Raw genomic sequence first — 20,676 nt, 5'->3', positions numbered from 1 at the left:
GGTTACCTTTACTGTAAAAATAAGAAGTACTGGTATCTATATTGTTGCTTTCAAATTTGAACACTATATAGTTCAGAGTTGGTATAAACTACGTTAAATGTAGGTAATAAAATATTCAATAACTTTCAATACACTACATTGCTTGCCTTGTACTGATCCAGAGTTATAATCTTGCCTGTGTGTTATGAACTTAATTACTTTTTTCATTGTTGATGACCAAAATGTTTAGTCAGGAGTCACACACGTTTTGTGGCAATTTTTGCCACAAATTGAATTTTAAAGCAGTCCTGCTGGATTCACTTTTATATTTGGCTTCAAAAACTGCATCAAAAACTGCATATGTCCCCTTGATCCCGCAGTGGGTTATTTTCAGTATATTTTCTGATTCTCAACTCACTTTAGCTATAAATGTTAAGGCTTGTTACACAGCTGGGCTGCAGCTGGTAGGAAAAGCATTTTGCGTCGCTGCCATAACCCCATTCTACCCTCTATCTCTTGGGTGAGGAATAAGGTTATGTTTCTTTTCAAAATGGATTGGCTGAATACTCTCATGGATACAGAAACACTGACAAAATGTTTCTTTGAAAAATTGTCTATCTTTATTAATACACTTTCCAATACAATTAAATCCCGACTTATCTCTAATTTCTCACTCATATCATTGGGGGACACAGGACCGTGGGTATAGCTTGCTGCTGCCACTAGGAGGCGACACTAGGCTGAAAACTGTTAGCTCCTCCCCAGCAGGCTATACCCACTCCAGCCTGGAGAGATCACATCAGTTAGCTTAGTGTCGTAGGAGGCAGACCTCCCTGCTTAGTAGGGTGGCTCTTTTTGATTAATTTTATTTCTATATTTTTATATAGGTTTCCGGGATGGGGCACAGATTTGCATGGCGTCTGTCTCCCTGGGAGGCTGGCAGGTGTCTGTTGTCCCACCTCCCTGCCTCCCCCAAGAAGACAAAGCGGAGGACAGCAAGAGGGCCACCTACTCGTCAGCCCTTCTCTGCCCGGAACCCTGTCGCTTTCTACCAGCGGTCGTTGTGGTGGCTCTGCTGGAACAACACTAAAGGGCGAAGATCACAGATGAAGACAGGTGAGTATTACTACTCTCTCCCTGCCTCCCGTCCCTGCTGTAAGGGGTAGCAATTCATCCACCCACCTGCCACCCGTCGTTGGCGCCTTGACCTTCCACAAGGGCACGGAAAGGGTTAATTCCACAGAGTGAGATTGCAGATTTAGATACAGAGATGCACTTGGAGCAGTCTTCCCAGATTGCATCCATGGTGGATAGCCTGATTTCTGCTATCCGTGACACCTTCCAGGTTTAGGAGGTACTTCCTTCCACCAGCCACCAGGGAGTGTCATTTTTGCGTTCAAGGCAGACCCCTAAGTCCTTCCCATTACACAACGACTTTTCTGTAGTTGTCACAAAAGCTTGGGACCAGCCAGGTTTACGCTTCATTGTTCCAAAGCGATTGGACCTGCTCTACCCTTTTCCAGCTGATTGCGTGGAAAAATGGGCCTCTCCTCCGAAGGTGGACCCACCGGTTGCTCGCCTGGCTAAAAACACAGCTATCCCGGTGGCGGATGGTTCCTCTCTCCAGGACCTGGTAGATTGACTCACTCTCTAAGTTGATCTTTGTAGCCAGTGGTTCAACATTACGACCAATCTTCGCCTCTGCATGGGTAGCCCAGGCGGTCTCTGAGTGGGCCCTCCATTTGAACCAAGACCTTGTGGCCATTCTTCCCCCTGCGGAGCTCCAGTCATTAGCGGTACAAATTTTGCAGGCAGGGAAGTATCTCTGTGAAGCGGCTCTGGACGCGGGGATGATGGTCGCCCGCTCCTCGGCTCTCGCGGTATCTATCCGCCGAGAGCTATGGCTAAAAGTCTGGGTGGCAGATTCATCCTCTAAACGCTCGCTTTCGAGTCTTCCCTTTGCCGAGTCTCTATTATTGGATCAGATTATTTCGGAAGCAACTGGTGGGAAAAGCACCCATCTGCTTCAACCCAAGGCGAAGCGTTCCCTTCGTCCTAGAGTTCCATCCTTCCGTTACCTGTCCTTTCGCCGGTTTTTGGGCACCCGTCCGGCAGCCTCCTCTATGGCTAGACCATCCACTCAGGACCAACGAAAGGGTCCGTCCCTTTTTTTTTTTTCTTTTAAATCAGATAATTTTTATTAGATTTTTCGGAAAATCACAAAAATACAAAGGAAAAGAGTCTGCACAGTATACATGCAACAGTTGATGACAAAATACCATAGCATTACAAGATCGGACAAATAGTTACTTTCATGAGTATCCCAAGTAATGTCAACCATGGTCCAAGAAGTAGATAAAATCCCGTAATCTAGTTACAAAGTATACCTGGTACAGAACCGCATCTCCCATCCAATAATTTATAAACATAGGACCATCGCCCACTACCCCATTGAGTCATTCCTGTCTCCCGCCACTCAGGTCAGGTTCCTTGGCATGATATTAGATTCAGGTGCAGCCGTGGTGCGCCTGCCACTGAACAAGAGACTGGACATTCAGAGGTCGGTGCGTCTGCAACTCCAGCGCCGCAGTACGTCCATCAGCAGTTGTATGCGGGTGCTGGGCGTGATGGTGGCCTCCTTCGAAGCCATACCTTTCTCTCTATTCCACACCAGGTGTTTTCAGTGGGCCATTTTGTCATCCTGGGACAAATCTCTGGATCGCAGGATTCGTCTGTCTCGGCAAGCACGTTCGGCTCTCAGTTGGTGGACCGCGACTGCGCACCTGACTACAGGGAAATCCTTCCTTCCAGTGACATGGACGATTATTACAACCAACGCCAGCCTCCGCGGTTGGGGCGGGCTCGTCGCCACGCGAACGGTCCAGGGCGTTTGGTCTCCATCGGAGTCCAAACTGCCCATCAACATCTTGGAACTCCCGGCCATCTATCTCTCCCTTCGCCATTGGACTCCCCTCCTGCAGGGTCGTCCGATCAGAGTACAATCGGACAATGCCACGGCTGTGGCTTACATCAACCACCAAGGGGGGACTCGCAGCCTTGCAGTGATGCAGGAGTCTGCAAAGATTCTACAGTGGGCGGAATCCCATGTTCCGGTGATTTCGGCAGTCTACATTCCAGGAGTGGACAATTGGACGGCAGATTTTGTCAGCCGGACAACGGTGGACACGGCGGAATGGTCTCTCCATCTGGAGGTGTTCGAGGCTCTCAGTTGGGACGTCTTCAGTTGGGATGTCCGGAAGTAGACTTGATGGCGTCCAGACTCAATCGCAAGTTCCCGTGCTTCTGGTCTCGCGCAAGAGATCCAGCTGCGTTCGACGTAGACGCTCTCGTGGCACCATGGGACAGCTTCTCGTTCCTTTACGTGTCTCCCCCCCCCCCCACCCCCCTTACCACTCCTGCCTCGGATCCTGTGCCGAATCAGGATTGAGGGCATCCAGACAATTCTGATCGCCCCAGACTGGCCTCGACGAGCTTGGTACTCAGAGCTCATTCTTCTTCTGGGGAATGCTCCGTGGCCTCTTCAGCTCAGAGCCGACCTGCTCTCCCAGGGCCCAGTCTTCTATCAGAGTTTAGAGGTTTTTAACAGCGTGGCTGAGGGTTTTTTCTGATGCGGTCATTCGAACTATGATTAGGGCCAGAAAGCCCTCCTCTTCCAGGATTTACTATCGGACCTGGAAGTCCTTCCTGCGCTTCTGTGAGGAACGCGGTGTTCCTTCCAGGAGGTTTTCCCTTCCTACGGTACTGGCGTTTCTTCAGTCCGGATTGGAACTGGGTATGGCTCTTAGTTCCCTGAAAGGGCAGGTCTGAGCCCTATCCATTTTTTTCCGGCATACACTGGCCGTCTTTGGTCCGATCACCTGTCTGTTGTGGCCCCTTTCAGGCGCACGAATGCTCTGTTTGTGATATCGGCGGCTTTCAAGGTAACTATTGCCCGGTGGATTCGGTCGGCCATTGCCGAGGCCTATCGCCCCAGGGACAAGGTGACTCCGCCCAGCATCACGGCTCACTCTACCAGAGCGGTTGGGGCTTCTTGGGCTCATGGTCCTCACTTGGTCCTCCCTACACACCTTCACAAAATTTTACTGAGTGCATTCTTTAGCCTCGGCGGATGCTGCTCTTGGCCGCAGAGTCTTGCAGGTAGCAGTGTAGTGACTTCCATGAGGGGGCTTGTTTCGGGGGATTTGTTTTTCCCTCCCCAGGGACTGCTTAAGGACGTCCCACGGTCCTGTGTCCCCCAATGATATGAGCGAGAAAACTAGATTTTTGTGAACTCGCCTGTAAAATCTCTTTCTCGCTTTATTCATTGCGGGACACAGCACCCACCCAATGTTCTTTGCACGACAAGTGGGGTCAATGTTTTGCCAGTTGGGACCTTGTTTTTGGTTCGGTCTTACGGCAGTGTGCAGTTCCTGTTGGTTTTCAGTTTAATTCTGCTTCTCCTACTGCTAGAGCACAAACTGATGTGATCTCTCCAGGCTGGAGGGGATATAGCCTGCCGGGGAGGAGCTAACAGTTTTCAGCCTAGTGTCGCCTCCTAGTGGCAGCAGCAAGCTATACCCAGTGTCCTGTGTCCCTCAATGAATAAAGCGAGAAAGAGATTTTACAGGTGAGTTTACAAAAATCTCGTTTTTGAACACACTTCCTGATACCTTCTGGAAGTTCTTAGTGGGCGTAATCCTATTTCATTGTCTACATCTTGACACGCCATTTAGGTTACTCAGTGAGCTGAATGCACACAGATGAGGAGGGTTGGATGGGAGGGTGGATTGTTCATTCTATTTGTCATTATTTTGTTCACTGTAGACCTCATGCTTTTATATGTAAAATTTTAATAAACAGATTTACAAATAAACACTGCATGTGTGTTTCCAGCCTTAAATGGGTTAGGTCATCTGGGACTTTAATGGCATATCACAAAGAGATAGGTGCGGGTCCCAACTCTGATTCCTGCACCTTTCTCTAAAACGGAACCCCAAAGGTTAAGGCAGGCAGCTGCCCTCTGCTCACTTTGTGGGTCCCATTCTGGAGAAAGGTGTGGGTTCCCAAGGTGAGACCTGCATCTGACATTGGTGGCTTATCCTTTAAAGGGAAAGCACCATGTTATAGAGCAGGAGGAGCTGAGCAGATTTATATAATTTGGTGGGAAATGATTCAGTAAAACTTGTACTTTATACATTTATATCTTTACTTTTTTTTTTTACCTGCTGTGAATACCCATCCGTACAGGGAGAGAGTAGTTGTTAGTGATTAACAGCTATCTCTGTATGCACACTCATACACAGAGAATGCTATCAATCACTGATAAAACCACTGACATCTATGTATACACACTTATACACACAGTACTATCATTGATAACACCTCCTCCTGTACCGATAGCTGTTTACAGGAAGGGGAAAAAGCACAAAAAAATCCATATCAATCCACTCAGCTTCTCCTACTCTATAACATGCTGCCTGCAGATTGCATAAACATTCTATGGTGACAGGTTCTCTTAAAGGTATTTCTCTCTCCATTGCTATATCCATTGTTTTAAGCAAACTAAAGGCATAGTAATGTGAAACTGTGGACCTGACCTCAAATGCAGCTGGGGCTATAGCTACAGATGGCAACAGCAATGTATTTAAATAGCAAATCATTTTTTTAGGGTCTTATTAATGGTTTATTGTAGTCTTGAGGGTAAGAGCAAACGGTAGGGTTGCAGTACGTATGGCTGCAGGTGCCACTTCATGGACATCCGCTGCAGCTAATGGCTGAATAAAAAACTAATTGGTGTGTCCTGCCACAAAGCAACTGTGTCGTTTTCCCTTCCCCTCAAATTGGAGTCAGATTTAAATATATTTTTTCTTTTAATGCAGAAAGAATCTATCTTGACCACCATTGGCATTTTGGAAGAACCTTTGGGAAATGCCCGTCTTCATACTGCTCGCCTCATTGCTGCCTTGCTTCAAGCTAATATGTCCAGTATTAACCAGGAGCTCTGCAGACTTCGAACCATGGATCTGTTACTTGTAAGCTCTTCTGAGAATAATTGTAATCATATGCACTGTCAGAGTGGTTTCACATTATGGGTGTGATTTATCAAAACTGATGTAAAGAAAAAAGATGCCTATAGAAGCCACTCAGATTTCATATTTCATTTTCCAAAGCAGCTAATGAAAGTGGAATCTGATTTGTTGCTATGGGCAACTTAGCCACTTTTTCACTGGTTTTGATAAATTTCCCCCTATGGCTCTTTTTTTTTAATGCACTTTTTGTTAGTTTTGTTTTTTCCCTTTCATCCTCCATGACGGCATACCATGAGAGATGACCGCCTCCAACCAGGTAGGGACAGGAAGTATAAATTTGACCCTCCTCCGGCTCCTCCTCAGTGTCTTCCTGTCCCTCCAGGTAGGAGATAGGTTTTCCCTTATGGTCGCCGACCATGAAGAAAGAAGAGGATTACCATGTGAGGAGGCAGCAGAGTCCGGACCCTAGTTGGGGAAAACGGGCTCTGAAAGACCTGTCTCTTACCTGCTGCTAGCGCGGGCAGACAGGTCCACGTGGGGCCGGACACTCAGGGAGTCCCTCCGGTCGGTTGCTAAACTCCACACTGCGATCCGGCATGGCCGGCGCTCACAGTGTCTTCACCGGAAGTGGACGCGCTCCATGCGTTCCACAGGCTTACTTCCGGTATGGGGCCTGAGAGCACTTCCGGGCGGTGGATCGCATGCCGGCGGCGGCGGGAGATTCAAAATCGCGCAGGATTATGACGGAGGTCGTCCTCTGATCTGAGGTCTTAAGGTAAAGCTATTTAAGGGGGAACAGTGAGCTGGCTTCTTACCCTAAAATCATGCTGGATCCAGGTGAAATATGGAGACCACTCAGGGATCCGTACCAGTGAGTAATGTCGCCAGGACAAGGGTAAAGGCAGTATATTCTGTTAAGTTAACCCTTATGTATTTTCTTTCTTTCTGTATGTGTGTCAGAGAAAGAGAGTGCTCAGAAAGCAAAATCTAGTCAGAGGGCAAAAAAGTGCAGTCTCTGTTCTGTTAAACTTTCTGATTCCTCTACTAGGAAAGTGTGTAAAAAATGCACTGACAACATTTCTAAGGATTTAGTTCCGTCCCTAAAAGAAGAACTTAAAAACACAATTAGGGAAGAAATCAGGGCTGCTATGTCAGATACCTCATTAATCCCTTCCTGCTCCAAACAGGCGCAGGGACCAGCGAGGGGGATTCAGAATCAGGCTGAAGATTCTGGTTCGGATTCAGAAAAATCTGTAGACCAGTCCATGACGAGATGTTCAGTGGATTTGAGCAGAGGTCTAACCGAGGCTTTCCGGTACATAAAAACATGCACGATCTAATTAAAAGGGTATAGAGATCCCCGGATAGGAAACTATTCATTCCTAAGACAATAAGGCGACGGCTCCCCTTTTCTAGTGAAGATGAAGCTCTTTTAACTACCTGTCCTAAGATAGACGTTTCCCTATCTAAATTAGTGAAGGGTCCAAACGCCTTACCATTTGAAGACATGGGATCATTAAGGGACCCCATGGATAAAAAGACGGATCAGACCCTCAAAAAGACATGGGAAGCTTGTGCGGCCCTGTTCAAACCAAACCTAGCTGCAACTTCAGTATCCAGATCACTAAAGAAATGGCTCACGCAGTTAGAATCCTGACTGAAAAGCGGAAATACATATGGTGATCTAAAAGATTCCTTTCCGCTCTTAATTAAAGCTGTGGATTTCCTATCAGATTCCACTGCGGAATCTGTCAGGATAGCTGCAAAGGCATCTGGGTTAGCGGTCGTGGCAAGAAGGTCCCTCTGGTTAAAGTCTTGGTCAGGTGAGGTCAGTTCAAAATTAAAGTTATGTACCTTACCTTTTCATGGTAATTTGTTGTTTGGAGAAGATTTAGAGTCCATCCTAGAAAAGGCTTCCGATTCAAAGTAGACCTTTCCCAGAGATTCCGGGAAAAGGAAATTTCCCTTTCGGAGGGTTAAAAAAAGGGACCCCCTTTCAAGCAAAGTCAACAAACCTTTGGGTCTTAAATACAATATCAGAAGGCTACAAAATAGTTTTCCGTCTTCCTCCTCCCTCAAATATTTTCAGGGTAACTCCCATTCAAAAAAAAAAAAAAAAAAAACAGCTGTTCTCCAAACAAATCTGGAAGAAGGGATTCGGAAGCTACTGGCTCAAAAAGCCATAATTCCGGTTCCCTATTCTCAAAAAGGTCAGGGATATTATTCAACCGTTTTTCTAGTAAAAAAAAACAGACGGGAAATTTTGGTTAATAATAAACCTAAAAAACTTAAACAAGTTCATACAGTACAACAAATTCAAAATGGAAACAATAAGATCAACCTTGAAGCTATGAGACTACAAGGGACCTTGACCTCTTGCATCCCTGCAGTAAAGTGGGCTCAGTTCCACTCTCGAACTCAGCAACAGTGGATATTAGCCTGCTGGGACAGAAACCAAAGTTCATTGGAACAAACAGTTCTGATTCCCTTTACGTTAAACCAGAGTCTTCTGTGGTGGAAACAAGTAAGTCACCTATGCCAGGGAATTCCATGGAATTCGGAGGAACAGGTGTTCATCACTACAGATGCAAGTCCTTGGGGGTGGGGAGTGCATTACTCTCATCACTATTTCCAAGGGGCCTGGCAGACCACCAGAAGACTTGGTCCTCAAACCAAAAGGAATTGATGGCAGTTTGGGAGACTATAAAAGTGGCGAGTCAATACATAGAAGGAAAAGATGTCCAAATAAGATCAGACAACACAACAGTGGTAGCGTATTTAAACCATCAAGGTGGAACAAGAAGCCAATGTCTGAGCCAACTAACAGAAAAAATTTTTTTCCTGGGCAGAAGGAAATATAAGATCCCTTTCAGCAGTCCATTTAAAAGGAAGCTTAAATGTAAAAGCAGGGTCAAAATATGTCGAACAGAATGGAGTTTGAAGGAAGAAGTTTTTCTCCAAATAACCCAAAAGTGGGGGGTTCCCCAAATAGACCTCTTGGCATCAGCCACAAACGCAAAAGTAGGTCGTTTCCTTTCCCTCAATCCAAGAGACAAAAGCGAAGGCATAGATGCTTTTTCAATAAAATTGAATTTCCATTTAGCTTATGCCTTCCCCCCTGCAACTAATGTCTTGAGTGATAAAGAAGATAAGGCAAGACAGGGCTCATGTTATTTTGATAGCCCCCTTATGGCCCAAAAAATCATGGTTTCCTCTTTTGAAGATCATGTCCATCCAAAGTCCATGGATCCTTCCTTGGGATCAGGATTTGTTGTCGCAGGGTCCACTTCTCCATCCCGAGGTGGAAAAGCTGCATTTGGCAGCTTGGAACCTGAAAGGTTTATCTTAAAAGCTAAAGGCCTGACAGATCCTGTCATCAATACTATGTCGGCTAGTAGAAAGGAGACAACCTCAAAGATCTATAATAAAGTTTGGAGAGCCTTTAATACCTGGTGTATAAAAGAGAAAGTATCCCCTGAAAAATTTTCAGTCCTTTCAGTTCTAGGTTTCTTACAATCTGGGCTGGAGAAAGGTCTTCGTCCCAATACTCTGAGGGTTCACATATCGGCCCTTAGTGCAGTTTTTTGATGAAAAAAATTGCCAATCATTCTTGGGTTGTCAGATTCCTTAAAGGGGCAGATAGACTGAGACCGTCATTGAAAGCTATGACTCCCCCCTGGGATCTTAATGTAGTTTATCGGGCTTAATAGAAAGCCCCTTTGAACCCTCATCATCGGTCTCTGTAAAATATATAACACTGAAAACCCTGTTCTTAGTAGCAATTACATTAGCCCGCAGGGTTAGTGAAATCCAGGCCCTGAAAATTAATGAACCTTTCTGTGTTATTTCTTCAGATAGAATTACGTTTAAATTGGATAACTCCTTCCTTCCCAAAGTTGTGTCTAATTTCCACAGGCAAGAAGAAATATTGGTTCCCTCGTTTTGTGACAACCCGAAAACAGAAGGGGAGGAGAGGTTTCATAAATTGGATGTGCGGAGAGCAGTGCTTATATATTTAGAGGCCACGAAGGCTTTCAGAAAGACTGACTCCTTGTTTGTTCAGTTTCTTGGCACAAATAAAGGGCAGAGAGCGACAAAAAATACTATTTCCAGATTGATTAAAACAGCGATCTCAGATTCATATAAAGTGCTAGGGAAATCACCTCCTGAAGCCTTTACAGCCCATTCTACGAGATCAGTTTCTGCCTCTTGGGCAGAGAGGGCTAACGCTTCACTAGAGCAAATCTGTAGGGCGGCCACTTGGTCTAGCCCAAATACTTTTATCAAACATTACAGAATCCATGTTAAGGCAGGTCAAGATCTAGCCTTTGGGAGGAAAGTCCTTCAGGCTATAATCCCCCCCCTAGGTTGTTAATATGTTATATCTCATGGTATGCCGTCATGGAGGATGAAAGGGAAAAACCAAATTACGTACCGGTAATTCCCTTTTCATGAATCCTCCATGACGGCATAGGGGTTTCCCACCCGAAAAAATAAATAAATATATATATATATATATATATATATATATATAAATAATAAAATAAATATTAAAAATATATATATAAAGTATATACGTTCATAAGAATATGATAGGCCTACACATAGGTGATGGTGTGTGTGATGGTGTGCAAATAAAAATAAAATAAAAAAGGGTATAAATGGAAAAAGATTCGAAAGAACACTCTCTAGGCTGTCGATCCAGAAAGACACTGAGGAGGAGCCGGAGGAGGGTCAAATTTATACTTCCTGTCCCTACCTGGTTGGAGGCGGGTCATCTTTCATGGTATGCCGTCATGGAGGATTCATGAAAAGGGAATTACCGGTACGTAATTTGGTTTTTAAAGCAAAAACTGCTGCAGTCACATATTAAATACTGTATTTTTAGTGTCGTTTTAAGACTATTTCCTCTCCATTTTTTGGTCCCTTGGCATTTTAAAAATTTCAGCATCATCAGGGTGTGACTTTTTTCATATGTTTTTCCCATAAACAGTCTTAACAGAAAACAAACCCAAACCCTTGTACAAAATGCATTAATTTCATGTTTTTTTTTTTTTTTATTTAATAAAAAATAACACCCATAAAATAAGATAGTGAGGCACGTGCAGGGAAGATATGAATGTGGAGTGATTTGATGTTATGTGCTACCGGGATGCATGTGATTGCGAGACGGACATGTAGTATATGAATTGGGATATAGGACACGATGGGCCAGATTTCTCACGACTCTGACAGCTCACTCCACTTTAACATATGGCTAAAGTCAGTTTTAGCCAAGTCAGATTTATGATCGGCCCTTTAAGACTGTAATAAATGTGGTTTGACGGTAGAAGTTTATCCGTCAGTAAGCAGCTTTACAAAAGTCGCACATCTTTACGAAAAAGTTGCACGTTTTTATGAAAAAGTCGCATGTTCTATTAAAAAGTCTCATAAGATAAGCATGGTCCTCACTGGAGTGAAATTGCGACTTTTTTGCGACTTTTTAAATAGTCCCAATAGTAAATCTGTCTAGAGATTCATTTACATAAGAAAACACGCCCACTTTCAGAAAACTGGCGAGCATAGTGCAGAGCAGAAAAAAGTCGCAAATTTTTGCGCAGTTTAAGCGATTGTGCAAAAATTTGCAACTTTTTCACTCCATTATTCTGACTTGAGCTAATTATAAATCTGGCCCGATGTGCGTATGTTGAGTGCATGGTGATCTACTGCCGGACTCATTACTGGATCCATGGACTTTGGACTCTATTGGTCACAAAACTCTGGGAGTGGGAGGGAGGGGGGAGTTGGGGGAGGGGAAGGGTCACCTCTGTTCTTAATATGCTTTTGAAAATCAAAAAAATATATCAGATTTAAAAAAAAAAAGATAGTGAGGCAGCAGCCTCAAGTGGATAATATATTTGTCTTCAAAAGGGATGAACAAAGTGAACCTCTCTTTCATAACTTTGTGTTTTGATGCCATACATATTGACATAAAACTTATGACATGGCTTAAGAGGTGTCATGTGTCTGGTGTTCCTGTATATGTCCATGATCACATAAGGTTCTGAAAAAAGAATGACATAACAAATTAGATTGGATCTGCATGTATAAATGTGTGTATATGTATGTGTGTGTGTATATCGTTTCTGTCTGTCTGGACGTCCGTCTGTCTGTTCTTTATCAGTGAACAAACGACTCAACCACACAGGTGTCCGGGAAGGTTTTAGACCGGGTCTCGGCTCTCTAGGATGTACCGTTCCTGAGATATTCCCCAAAAATGACCTGCATTAGCCAATACAAGCCTGCAAGTCTTTCTCTTCAAATCCCAACTGCCATACACACGGTCACATGTCCCTTATCAGCCAATAGAAGCTTGCAGGCCCTTAGTCTCCACATACACACAGTTTTACTCTAGGTGTCCATAACAACCCAGCCATTTTTCTTCACTGCTGTAGGTCAGCTTTAGGCTAGGGCTACTGGATGACAATAAGTCGCACAACACATAGGGCATAACTACACTGCTACATGCATCCATCTTGGATGGATTTTTTGTGACTGTCTTGTCGCAGTCGCAGCATGTCGCAGTGCGACACCATAGCCTATCATTATAAAAGTTGTTAAGACAAAAATGTTGCGCGGCACATGTCGTCGTGTAGCCCTAGCATTAAAGGGGCAGGGCACTGTGGAGGTCACTGTTAAAGGGGCGGGCACTGTGGAGGTCTTTGATAAAGGGGCCGGCGCTGTGGAGGTCTTTGATAAAGGGGCCGGCGCTGTGGAGGTCTTTGATAAAGGGGCCGGCGCTGTGGAGGTCTTTGATAAAGGGGCCGGCGCTGTGGAGGTCTTTGATAAAGGGGCCGGCGCTGTGGAGGGCTTTGATAAAGGGGCCGGCACTGTGGAGGGCTTTGATAAAGGGGCCGGCACTGTGGAGGTCTTTGATAAAGGGGCCGGCACTGTGGAGGTCTTTGATAAAGGGGCCGGTGCTGTGGAGGTCTTTGATAAAGGGGCCGGCACTGTGGAGGTCTTTGATAAAGGGGCCGGCACTGTGGAGGTCTTTGATAAAGGGGCCGGTGCTGTGGAGGTCTTTGATAAAGGGGCCGGCGCTGTGGAGGTCTTTGATAAAGGGGCCGGCACTGTGGAGATTACTGTTAAAGGGGCGGGGGCTGTGGAGGTCACTGTTAAAGCGGCAGGCACTGTGCAGGTCACTATTAAAGGGGAAGGGCACTGTGGAGGTCACTGTTAAGGGGGCAGGGTCCACTATTAAAGGGGCAACTGCTGTGGAGGTCACTGTTAAAGCAGCAGGGTACTGTGAGGTCACTGTTAAGGGGGTGGGCCCCTGAGGAGGTCACTGTCAAGGGAGTAGGGTGCCGTGAAACTCACTGTTAAAGGGGTGGGCCGCTGTGAAGGTCAAAGTTAAGGGGATGGGCTGCTGTGGAGGTCCCATTTTAAAGTGGCAGGGCATTGTGGGAGGGGGGGCAGTGTTAAGGGGTGGGGAACTGTGGAGTTCACTGTTAAAAGGGCGGGGTTCTGTAGAGGTCACTGTCATGGGGGATACTGTCGATGAAATATATGCAGGTCCTTCTGCTAGTGTGTATGTATTTATTTATATATTCATTTGTTTAAAGGAACATCAGGTGTTGGTAAATTCCTAGAGACCTAAAGAGGTTATCCAACCTTATTTTCCATTCACACGTCCGTACTGTGTTTTGCGGATCCATGGATTTGTGGGTCCACAAAACACAGACACCGGCAATGTGTGTTCCGCATTTTTCAGACCGCACATCGCCGGCACTAATAGAATATGCCTATTCTTGTCCGCAATTGCGGACAAAAATAGGACATGTTCTATTTTTTTCGGGAATGGAAATGGTGACCCGGAAGTGCGGGTCCGCATTTCCGGAGCCGGGCCGCACATTATGCGGCCCTATAGAAATTAATTGGTCCGCAATTCCGTTGTGGGCGTGTTAATGGACCCTTATAGGCATTTTTTTTTATTTAGCCTTAGGAATAAAACACTTCATGAAAAGACTGGAATCATTATCACTTGTTCCTGGCTACACAGTTTCTGTGCCGGGGCTCTATTCCATGATCTTCTGGTCCCCGGCCTGTAAACTTTCAGATGGTGTGACTTGTGCTGCTGCAGCAAATTCCTCAGCGGTAATATGCCTCCAAGCCACACATCACTGCTGGATCATGAGCCGTTTGGGGACACATCACAGCTGAGACCAGTCATTTACTACAGCAGCTAATTAAAATACCTATAAGGCTGGATACATATAGAGGCAAGTTGTTTACTGTATAAACAGAAAAAAGGGCGCACCATAGGGTAAAAACGTTTGAAAATTCGGATTAAACTCCAATTTAGGAGGCTCACCTTATAGGGTTGCGCAATTATACGCACAACGCTATTGTAGACATGTGGGAGATAATTTTAATCCCCAATATAAAGGTTGGTATGCAGCCACAGGTGCAGATGTCCTCGGATAAGCGTGCCTAGGCCCACACAGAGGATTGACGTCTGCCTCTGGTTGGTTAACTTGCGCCGAGGGATGCTCCTTCTCTTCATGTCATATAAGGCTGGATAGACACTTTAAACCTTAAATAATGAACACACAAAACACCATTGATTTTTGGCAAAAGGCTCTGTGGCATGTGCAACACTTTATTTTGCTTTCATTTTGAATACAATGGGAAGTAGTAGGAGTCTGACCCCAATTGCAGCATGACAGGGACTAATTTTTTGCCATCATCTCACCACTTTGATCTAGGACAGCTGTGGCCTCCCAGGACAGCTGTCCCCTCTTGCAACCTCAGGACTGTCATCTGGCCTTTTGTCACTGCCCAGGCCCAAAGCATTCTCTACCCCTGCCAGACTCACTGGCCACCATTTTTCTTTCACCACCCCTAGTAATACTATCTTCCTACTAAAACTAGGTTGCCCTATTGTGCTAGGGATATCCTGGCTCCCCTTGTCCCCTCATCATAAATTAAATGTGAGAAATAAATTTAAAGGATAACTGTCACACTTAGACCATAATTTCAATTTTCATATATGTAGTTACTAATCACATGATATTCCAGAATCCGTTACTATTAGACTGACTTACCCCATATTTAATAAGATTCGCCCTTAGCAACCAGTCTGCATAAAACTGCAATTTCACTATTCAGTTAAGATGACTGCCACTGCCCTCACCCTGAGGCTAATCCCGACTGCCCTCACTAGCCAGTAACAATAGCCTCCCAAAAGTGTCAGTAACCAGAGCCCCCCCCCCCCCTAAAGGATTAATTTCCTGCAGCACAAAGGGGTCCTCTTACAACATGTTGCTTTCATTTATACACTGAGCAGATGGCAGATCTCCCTTCCCTGCTCTGTGCTGCTTCGGCTCTGCATTGTCCCAGTCTGCTGAGTGAGGGAGCGTCTGCCAAGTGAAGGGACGGGGAGAAGTGCACACAGCCCAGGCACTGTTATCAGCTGCTGGGGAGGACCTGGCTTTAATCATTTACCTACAGACCCTGGCTGTCAGGAATCTGACCTTGCACGCTGCCCGAGTCTGCATTGTCCTCTGACCCTGCATAGCAACCTGATTTTAAGCAGAGGTAAAAGCAGGCAGTACAGGGAACTAAACTGTGGAATTTAGGGATAATTGAGTACACAGTGAAAAGTTTAAATAGGGCCACCAAGGATATATTAATCACCACAATCCAATACTCCCAAAAAAAAAAAAAGATGACAGTTATACTTTAAGTCCCTTTTGAACAACAATGGTTTCTATGCTGTTGTCACATTACAGGGGTTTTCCGAGATTTTACTACTGATGACCTATCCCCATCGGTCACGTGGCCTAGGGGCTGCTCAGTCCTATAGAAGTGAATGAGGCTGAGCGCGATACCAAGCACAGCCACTATACAATGTGCAGCGCTGTGCTTGGTGAGCAGAGGGAAGGCCACGGCGCTCACAGGAGTGCTGGTGCCTTCTCAAACAGGTGATCAGCGTGGGTTCGAAGGTGTCTGACCCCCACCAATCAGATACTGTGAGTTCCGAGTCTCCGACCCCCACCAATCATATACTGATTACTTATCTGAGAATAGGTCATCTGTATTTAGAAAAAAATCTCGGAAAACCATTTCAATGCTTTAATGAATATTCTATCCTAGTTTGAGCTATTAAAGGAAATCTATCACTATAATTTTGGACTATTATCTGCTGTAATACATGAGTAGTACTACACATAAGGAGTCCAGATCACTACTATTTATTTTCCTTTCTGTCAGCATTTAAAGCTGCATTGAAGTACATTGTCAGGAGTGCTGTGTACACTCAAATGAGTCATCTTCATTGTGTCAGCATGGCACAGAAGTCCAGACTATGTATTTTAGCGTGGATTTGAGAGATGACAGTGGTGGAACAGAGGCAGTAGAAAAATATAAAAAGTGATCTGGACTCCTTAAAGGGAACCTGTCACCGGGATTTGGGGTATAGAGCTGAGGACATGGGTTGCTAGATGGCCGCAATACCCAGTCCCCATAGCTCTGTGTGCTTTTATTGTGTATGAAAACCGATTTGATACATATGCAAATTAACCTGAGATGAGTCAGAGCGTAAAAATATGCTAGCGGCCATCTAGCAACCCATGTCCTCAGCTCTATACCCAAAATCTCGGTGACAGGTTCCCTTCAAAGGAAATGTATGATCAGAAAATGACCTATTGTTTAAATGACATTTTTATGTTAAACATATTTTAATGAATTTTTTGGTGATGTTATTTTTTATTTTCCATGTCAATATCTATATTTAAACAAAAACCATAAAATCCTGCAGTTTTCGCACTGGCCACTAAGCCTAATACCGGTAATAGTTGCTACTTCTTGGTCTGTGCAGATCACTTTACTGCTGTTATCGGCTCATCTATAAACAGAGATAATATTACAGGCAGGATTAGAATGACAGATAACACAAGATCCACCATTCACAATATCCGATCAAATCTTATCCATTCTTCCCCTGTACAATGACCTCTGCACAGGTCACAGAGCATGCCTAGAAAACTCTCCCATAGAAGTTAATGAGGTCCCCTCCTGACCATTATGTCTATGGCCCATGTGACTGCTGTAAAACAATTTTCTTAATTTTTTATAAATGCTTTTACGAGCAGCTCGGGAAAGATGGCCACCCCCATGTTCATGTTCAGGAAATAGAATAAATAAATCTGTTATCAGAAAATAAAAACAGATTGGAAGAAAAGGATACTATCTGATAGAAACATATTTTGGTGACACATTTCCTTTAACTGCAGTACTACTCATGTACTGCTGCATAAAAAAGTCCAAGATCATGGTGACAGATTTCCTTTAGGTATTGTCTTTTCTGATGATATGTTCCACTTAAAGATCAAAAGGGTGCAATACTGTGGGACATATAATATCATGGCAAGTATGTGAATTCTCATTTCCATCTCCCCTGCAGGACTTATTTTTTAGGTACACTTGGAATAACTTTCTACACATCCAAGTAGAGATGTGCATAGCTGCAATCCTCTCCCAATCTCTGAAAAATGGAAAGAGTTATGGAACTATGGAAGAGAAAACTAACTTGGAGGCTCCTAATGGCAATGCAGAAGATTCTGAGACTTTGATACCTGAGCAAGAGACTCTTATGATTACACACGTAAGACAATACAAATTCTAAAATACTCCTTGTTCAGTCCTTTAACCTGTCTGTGTGGAAGCATTGCATGTTAAGTGGGTTTAACTGTAGTAATACATTAGTATAATGTGGTTCTTTTTGTAAATAAGGTTTACAATATAATTTCAAGTTTATCTCACAAGTCTAGCATGACATGACTGCCTTCGTTTATTTTTTGTGTAGAAGAAATTGCTGTCAGATATCTTGACGTTATTCACGTGAAGATCAGTGATGCTCTGTCATTTGTTTTCATACACAAATTACTCGAAGAGGCTAATAAGTTTACCATCATGTCAATGGATGTGTAACTATCTGGTTACAGACACCAATAATATCCTAAAGCATTAACATAAATAAGTAACAATTTAACAATTTTATAAGTTTCTCCACCCAGATTTAGTTTTGAATGAATATTTTGTTGTATCTGTTGGAGGAAAACAAAATGTCTCTTTTGAATCAGAGGTGTGCACAGTAGTCCAAGTAGTCCAAGTTTGGTCAATACGTTTAAAGGGGATTGTCTGACCTAGGAGCTGACAACCCAAATGGATGGAACCAGGGCCAAGTAAAAAAAAATTAGATTTTTTGTACTCACCGTAAAATCCTTTTCTCGTAGTAGGCATTGGGGGACACAGCACCATGGGTATATGTCCAACTACCACTAGGAGGCGACACTAGACATAAGTGTTGGCTCCTCCCCGTTGGGCTATATCCTCTCCACAGACACTAGGCAGATCAGTTTGTACCAAAAGCAGTAGGAGAGAAAAGAAAGACAAGGAACCAACAACTCCTGTACCGGGAAAGATCAAGAGACCAGCCCGGAGAAGCGGAAGTAAAAAAACATAGGGTGGGATCTGTGTCCCCCAATGCCTACTACGAGAAAAGGATTTTACGGTGAGTACAAAAAATCCAATTTTCTCGTGCATGGCATTGGGGGACACAGCACCATGGGACGTCCCAAAGCAGTCCCCGAGGGTGGGAAAAGAACAGCCATGCCACCTGTTGGGCATACAGGTGTGGGAGAACCATGAGACCCAACAGGAAAAAAGCATGGAATAGGCAGGAAGCCTCATAACAAGGGAGAAACCCCAAGGAAGCCACCGTGACGACTGCCAGCACCCCAGGACAAATGCCTGGGAGAACGGCCCAAATGCAAGAAGAAGGCAAAGGGGAATACCCAGCTCAGCCGAAGGCTGGAGAGAAAGTAGGACAGCACCGCAAATTGGCGCTACCTAACATTCTAATTGTCTCATGGGAAAGCACAAACACACTGAGGCCAATCCTTGACGGGCCAGGGAGGCAAGGGAACATGGAATCACTGAAGGCCAAACGAGTGAGGGAAGCCATAGCAAGGCTCACTGTGAAGGAAGCAGGTCTCCCCTCAACACCAAGCAGGTGAAGAAGAAGATAAGCACCCCATTGAAAGGAAAAAATCCCAAAAGGCGCTAAGGGAAACCGCCAACCCTTGGAATGGGAGAGGGTTGCAAGTAAAAACCAGGAAAAGAGAAAAGATAAGACCTGCGTCCCAAACCAGGAGACGAGGAACGAGCCCCTGAAAACAAAATATCGCTGAGACGCGCAAGACCAGAGGAACTCTGGCCGAACTAAGTATCAGGAAAAAAAGGGGACCAGATGCAGGCCCAGGAAATCTCAGCAGGGGCACACTGAAGTGAGGGAAGCCATAACAAGGCTCACATATGAAGGGAGCAGGTCTCCCCCCACCGCGAAGCAGGTGATGATGTTAAGCGCCTATTGAAAGGAGAAAACCCCAAAGGCGCTAAGGGAAACCGCCAACCCTTGGAAAGGGAGGAGGTTGTAAGTAAAGGCCAGGAAAAAAGATAAGATAAGCCCTGCATCCCAAAACCAGGAGACGAGGGACGAGCCTCTGAAAACAAAACATCGCTGAGAAGCGCAAGACCGGAGAAACTCCGGCCAAATGAAGTATCAGGGAGGTGCAAACCCAGGAAGGCTCAGCAGGGACACACTGGACTGAGGGACATGGGAGGAAAAGGAGAGTACTTCCAACAGCCTAAGGAGGAATGTTCTACAAGGAGGAGGAAGTCCCTCCCGAAGGAGACCATAAGGCGGAAATGCAAACCGTAGCACTAAACCACTCAACACCAGGTACTTGACGTGGGAGGATGGGAAGATAGACACGAATCCCAAGAGGTCCACAAGGTTATTGGAACCCACAAGGGGAACAATCAACCCAGGCCCCTTCCAAACAACGATTATCATACAGAATCTGTGTGGTCAAATGAACAGGGACAAGGAATCCAGAAAGGAGTACCCGCAATGGGATCACAAGGAACCAGGAACTGAACCACCAGAGGACAATAAAAAACAGAACATCCAAGAAAAAAATGAAAAGAATCACCATATGGGAAAGAATTGGCCATGGACAACTAGCCATTCTAATGAATAGTGGCTAGCAATCTGCATACATTGTCCCGGGGATGGCGAGTACAGCGGCTTGGGTTGTACCACAAAAACAGCAGACACCCATATACATAAGGAATAGCGAAGTCGCTATAAAGGAAACGGGAGTGACTACACGAAATGTAGAAACCAGCTGCGACCGACATACAGAAGACTCCCAGGGGGAGAGAGTACCAGACAGGCGCAGACAATAGCAAGGTCCCAGGGGACTGCCCTCTGTTAGATAGTACAACTAAACAGAGAATATAAGGGAACACCCGGACCCCGAAGGAACCACGGAACCCTGTCCAATGCCAGAGCAATCAGCAGAAAATTCACCTGTTATGCAGGTGTGTGGCGCTCAGTGGTTCTGTCCCTGACTCGTCAGGGAGGACATCCAGCGAGGATAATGTCGTTGACCCCAGAAGGATTCCGAGTGGCGAAGGACATCCAGTGATGGCCAAAAACTGCTGCAGCGGCCGGTGCTCACCAAGCTACGTACCCCAACACGGAGAAGATCCAGTGGAGATCCTGTACTCCACCAGGAATGGTCCGCCCAGCAATAGAAAACAATGCGGGTACTCCTTTAGA

The 20,676-nt window shown here is 45.1% G+C and overlaps 1 protein-coding gene across 7 annotated transcripts in view; it reads left to right on the top strand.

Moving 5' to 3' along the window:
* PPP6R2 (protein phosphatase 6 regulatory subunit 2) overlaps positions 1 to 20,676 on the top strand; it is a 182,951-nt gene that overhangs the window by 68,624 nt on the left and 93,651 nt on the right. For all 7 annotated transcript variants that reach the window (XM_044279927.1, XM_044279924.1, XM_044279925.1 and 4 more), the window contains exons 10-11: positions 5,859 to 6,011; positions 17,452 to 17,652. In XM_044279927.1, coding sequence (XP_044135862.1) covers positions 5,859 to 6,011; positions 17,452 to 17,652 — 354 coding nt within the window. The remainder of the gene's footprint in view (positions 1 to 5,858; positions 6,012 to 17,451; positions 17,653 to 20,676) is intronic.

This window comes from Bufo gargarizans, chromosome 2 (assembly GCF_014858855.1).
Source record: "Bufo gargarizans isolate SCDJY-AF-19 chromosome 2, ASM1485885v1, whole genome shotgun sequence".
Lineage (NCBI taxonomy): Eukaryota > Metazoa > Chordata > Amphibia > Anura > Bufonidae > Bufo > Bufo gargarizans.
The sequence above is the reverse complement of the archived record's forward strand: the minus strand, read 5'-3'. Positions and strand labels throughout refer to the sequence as shown.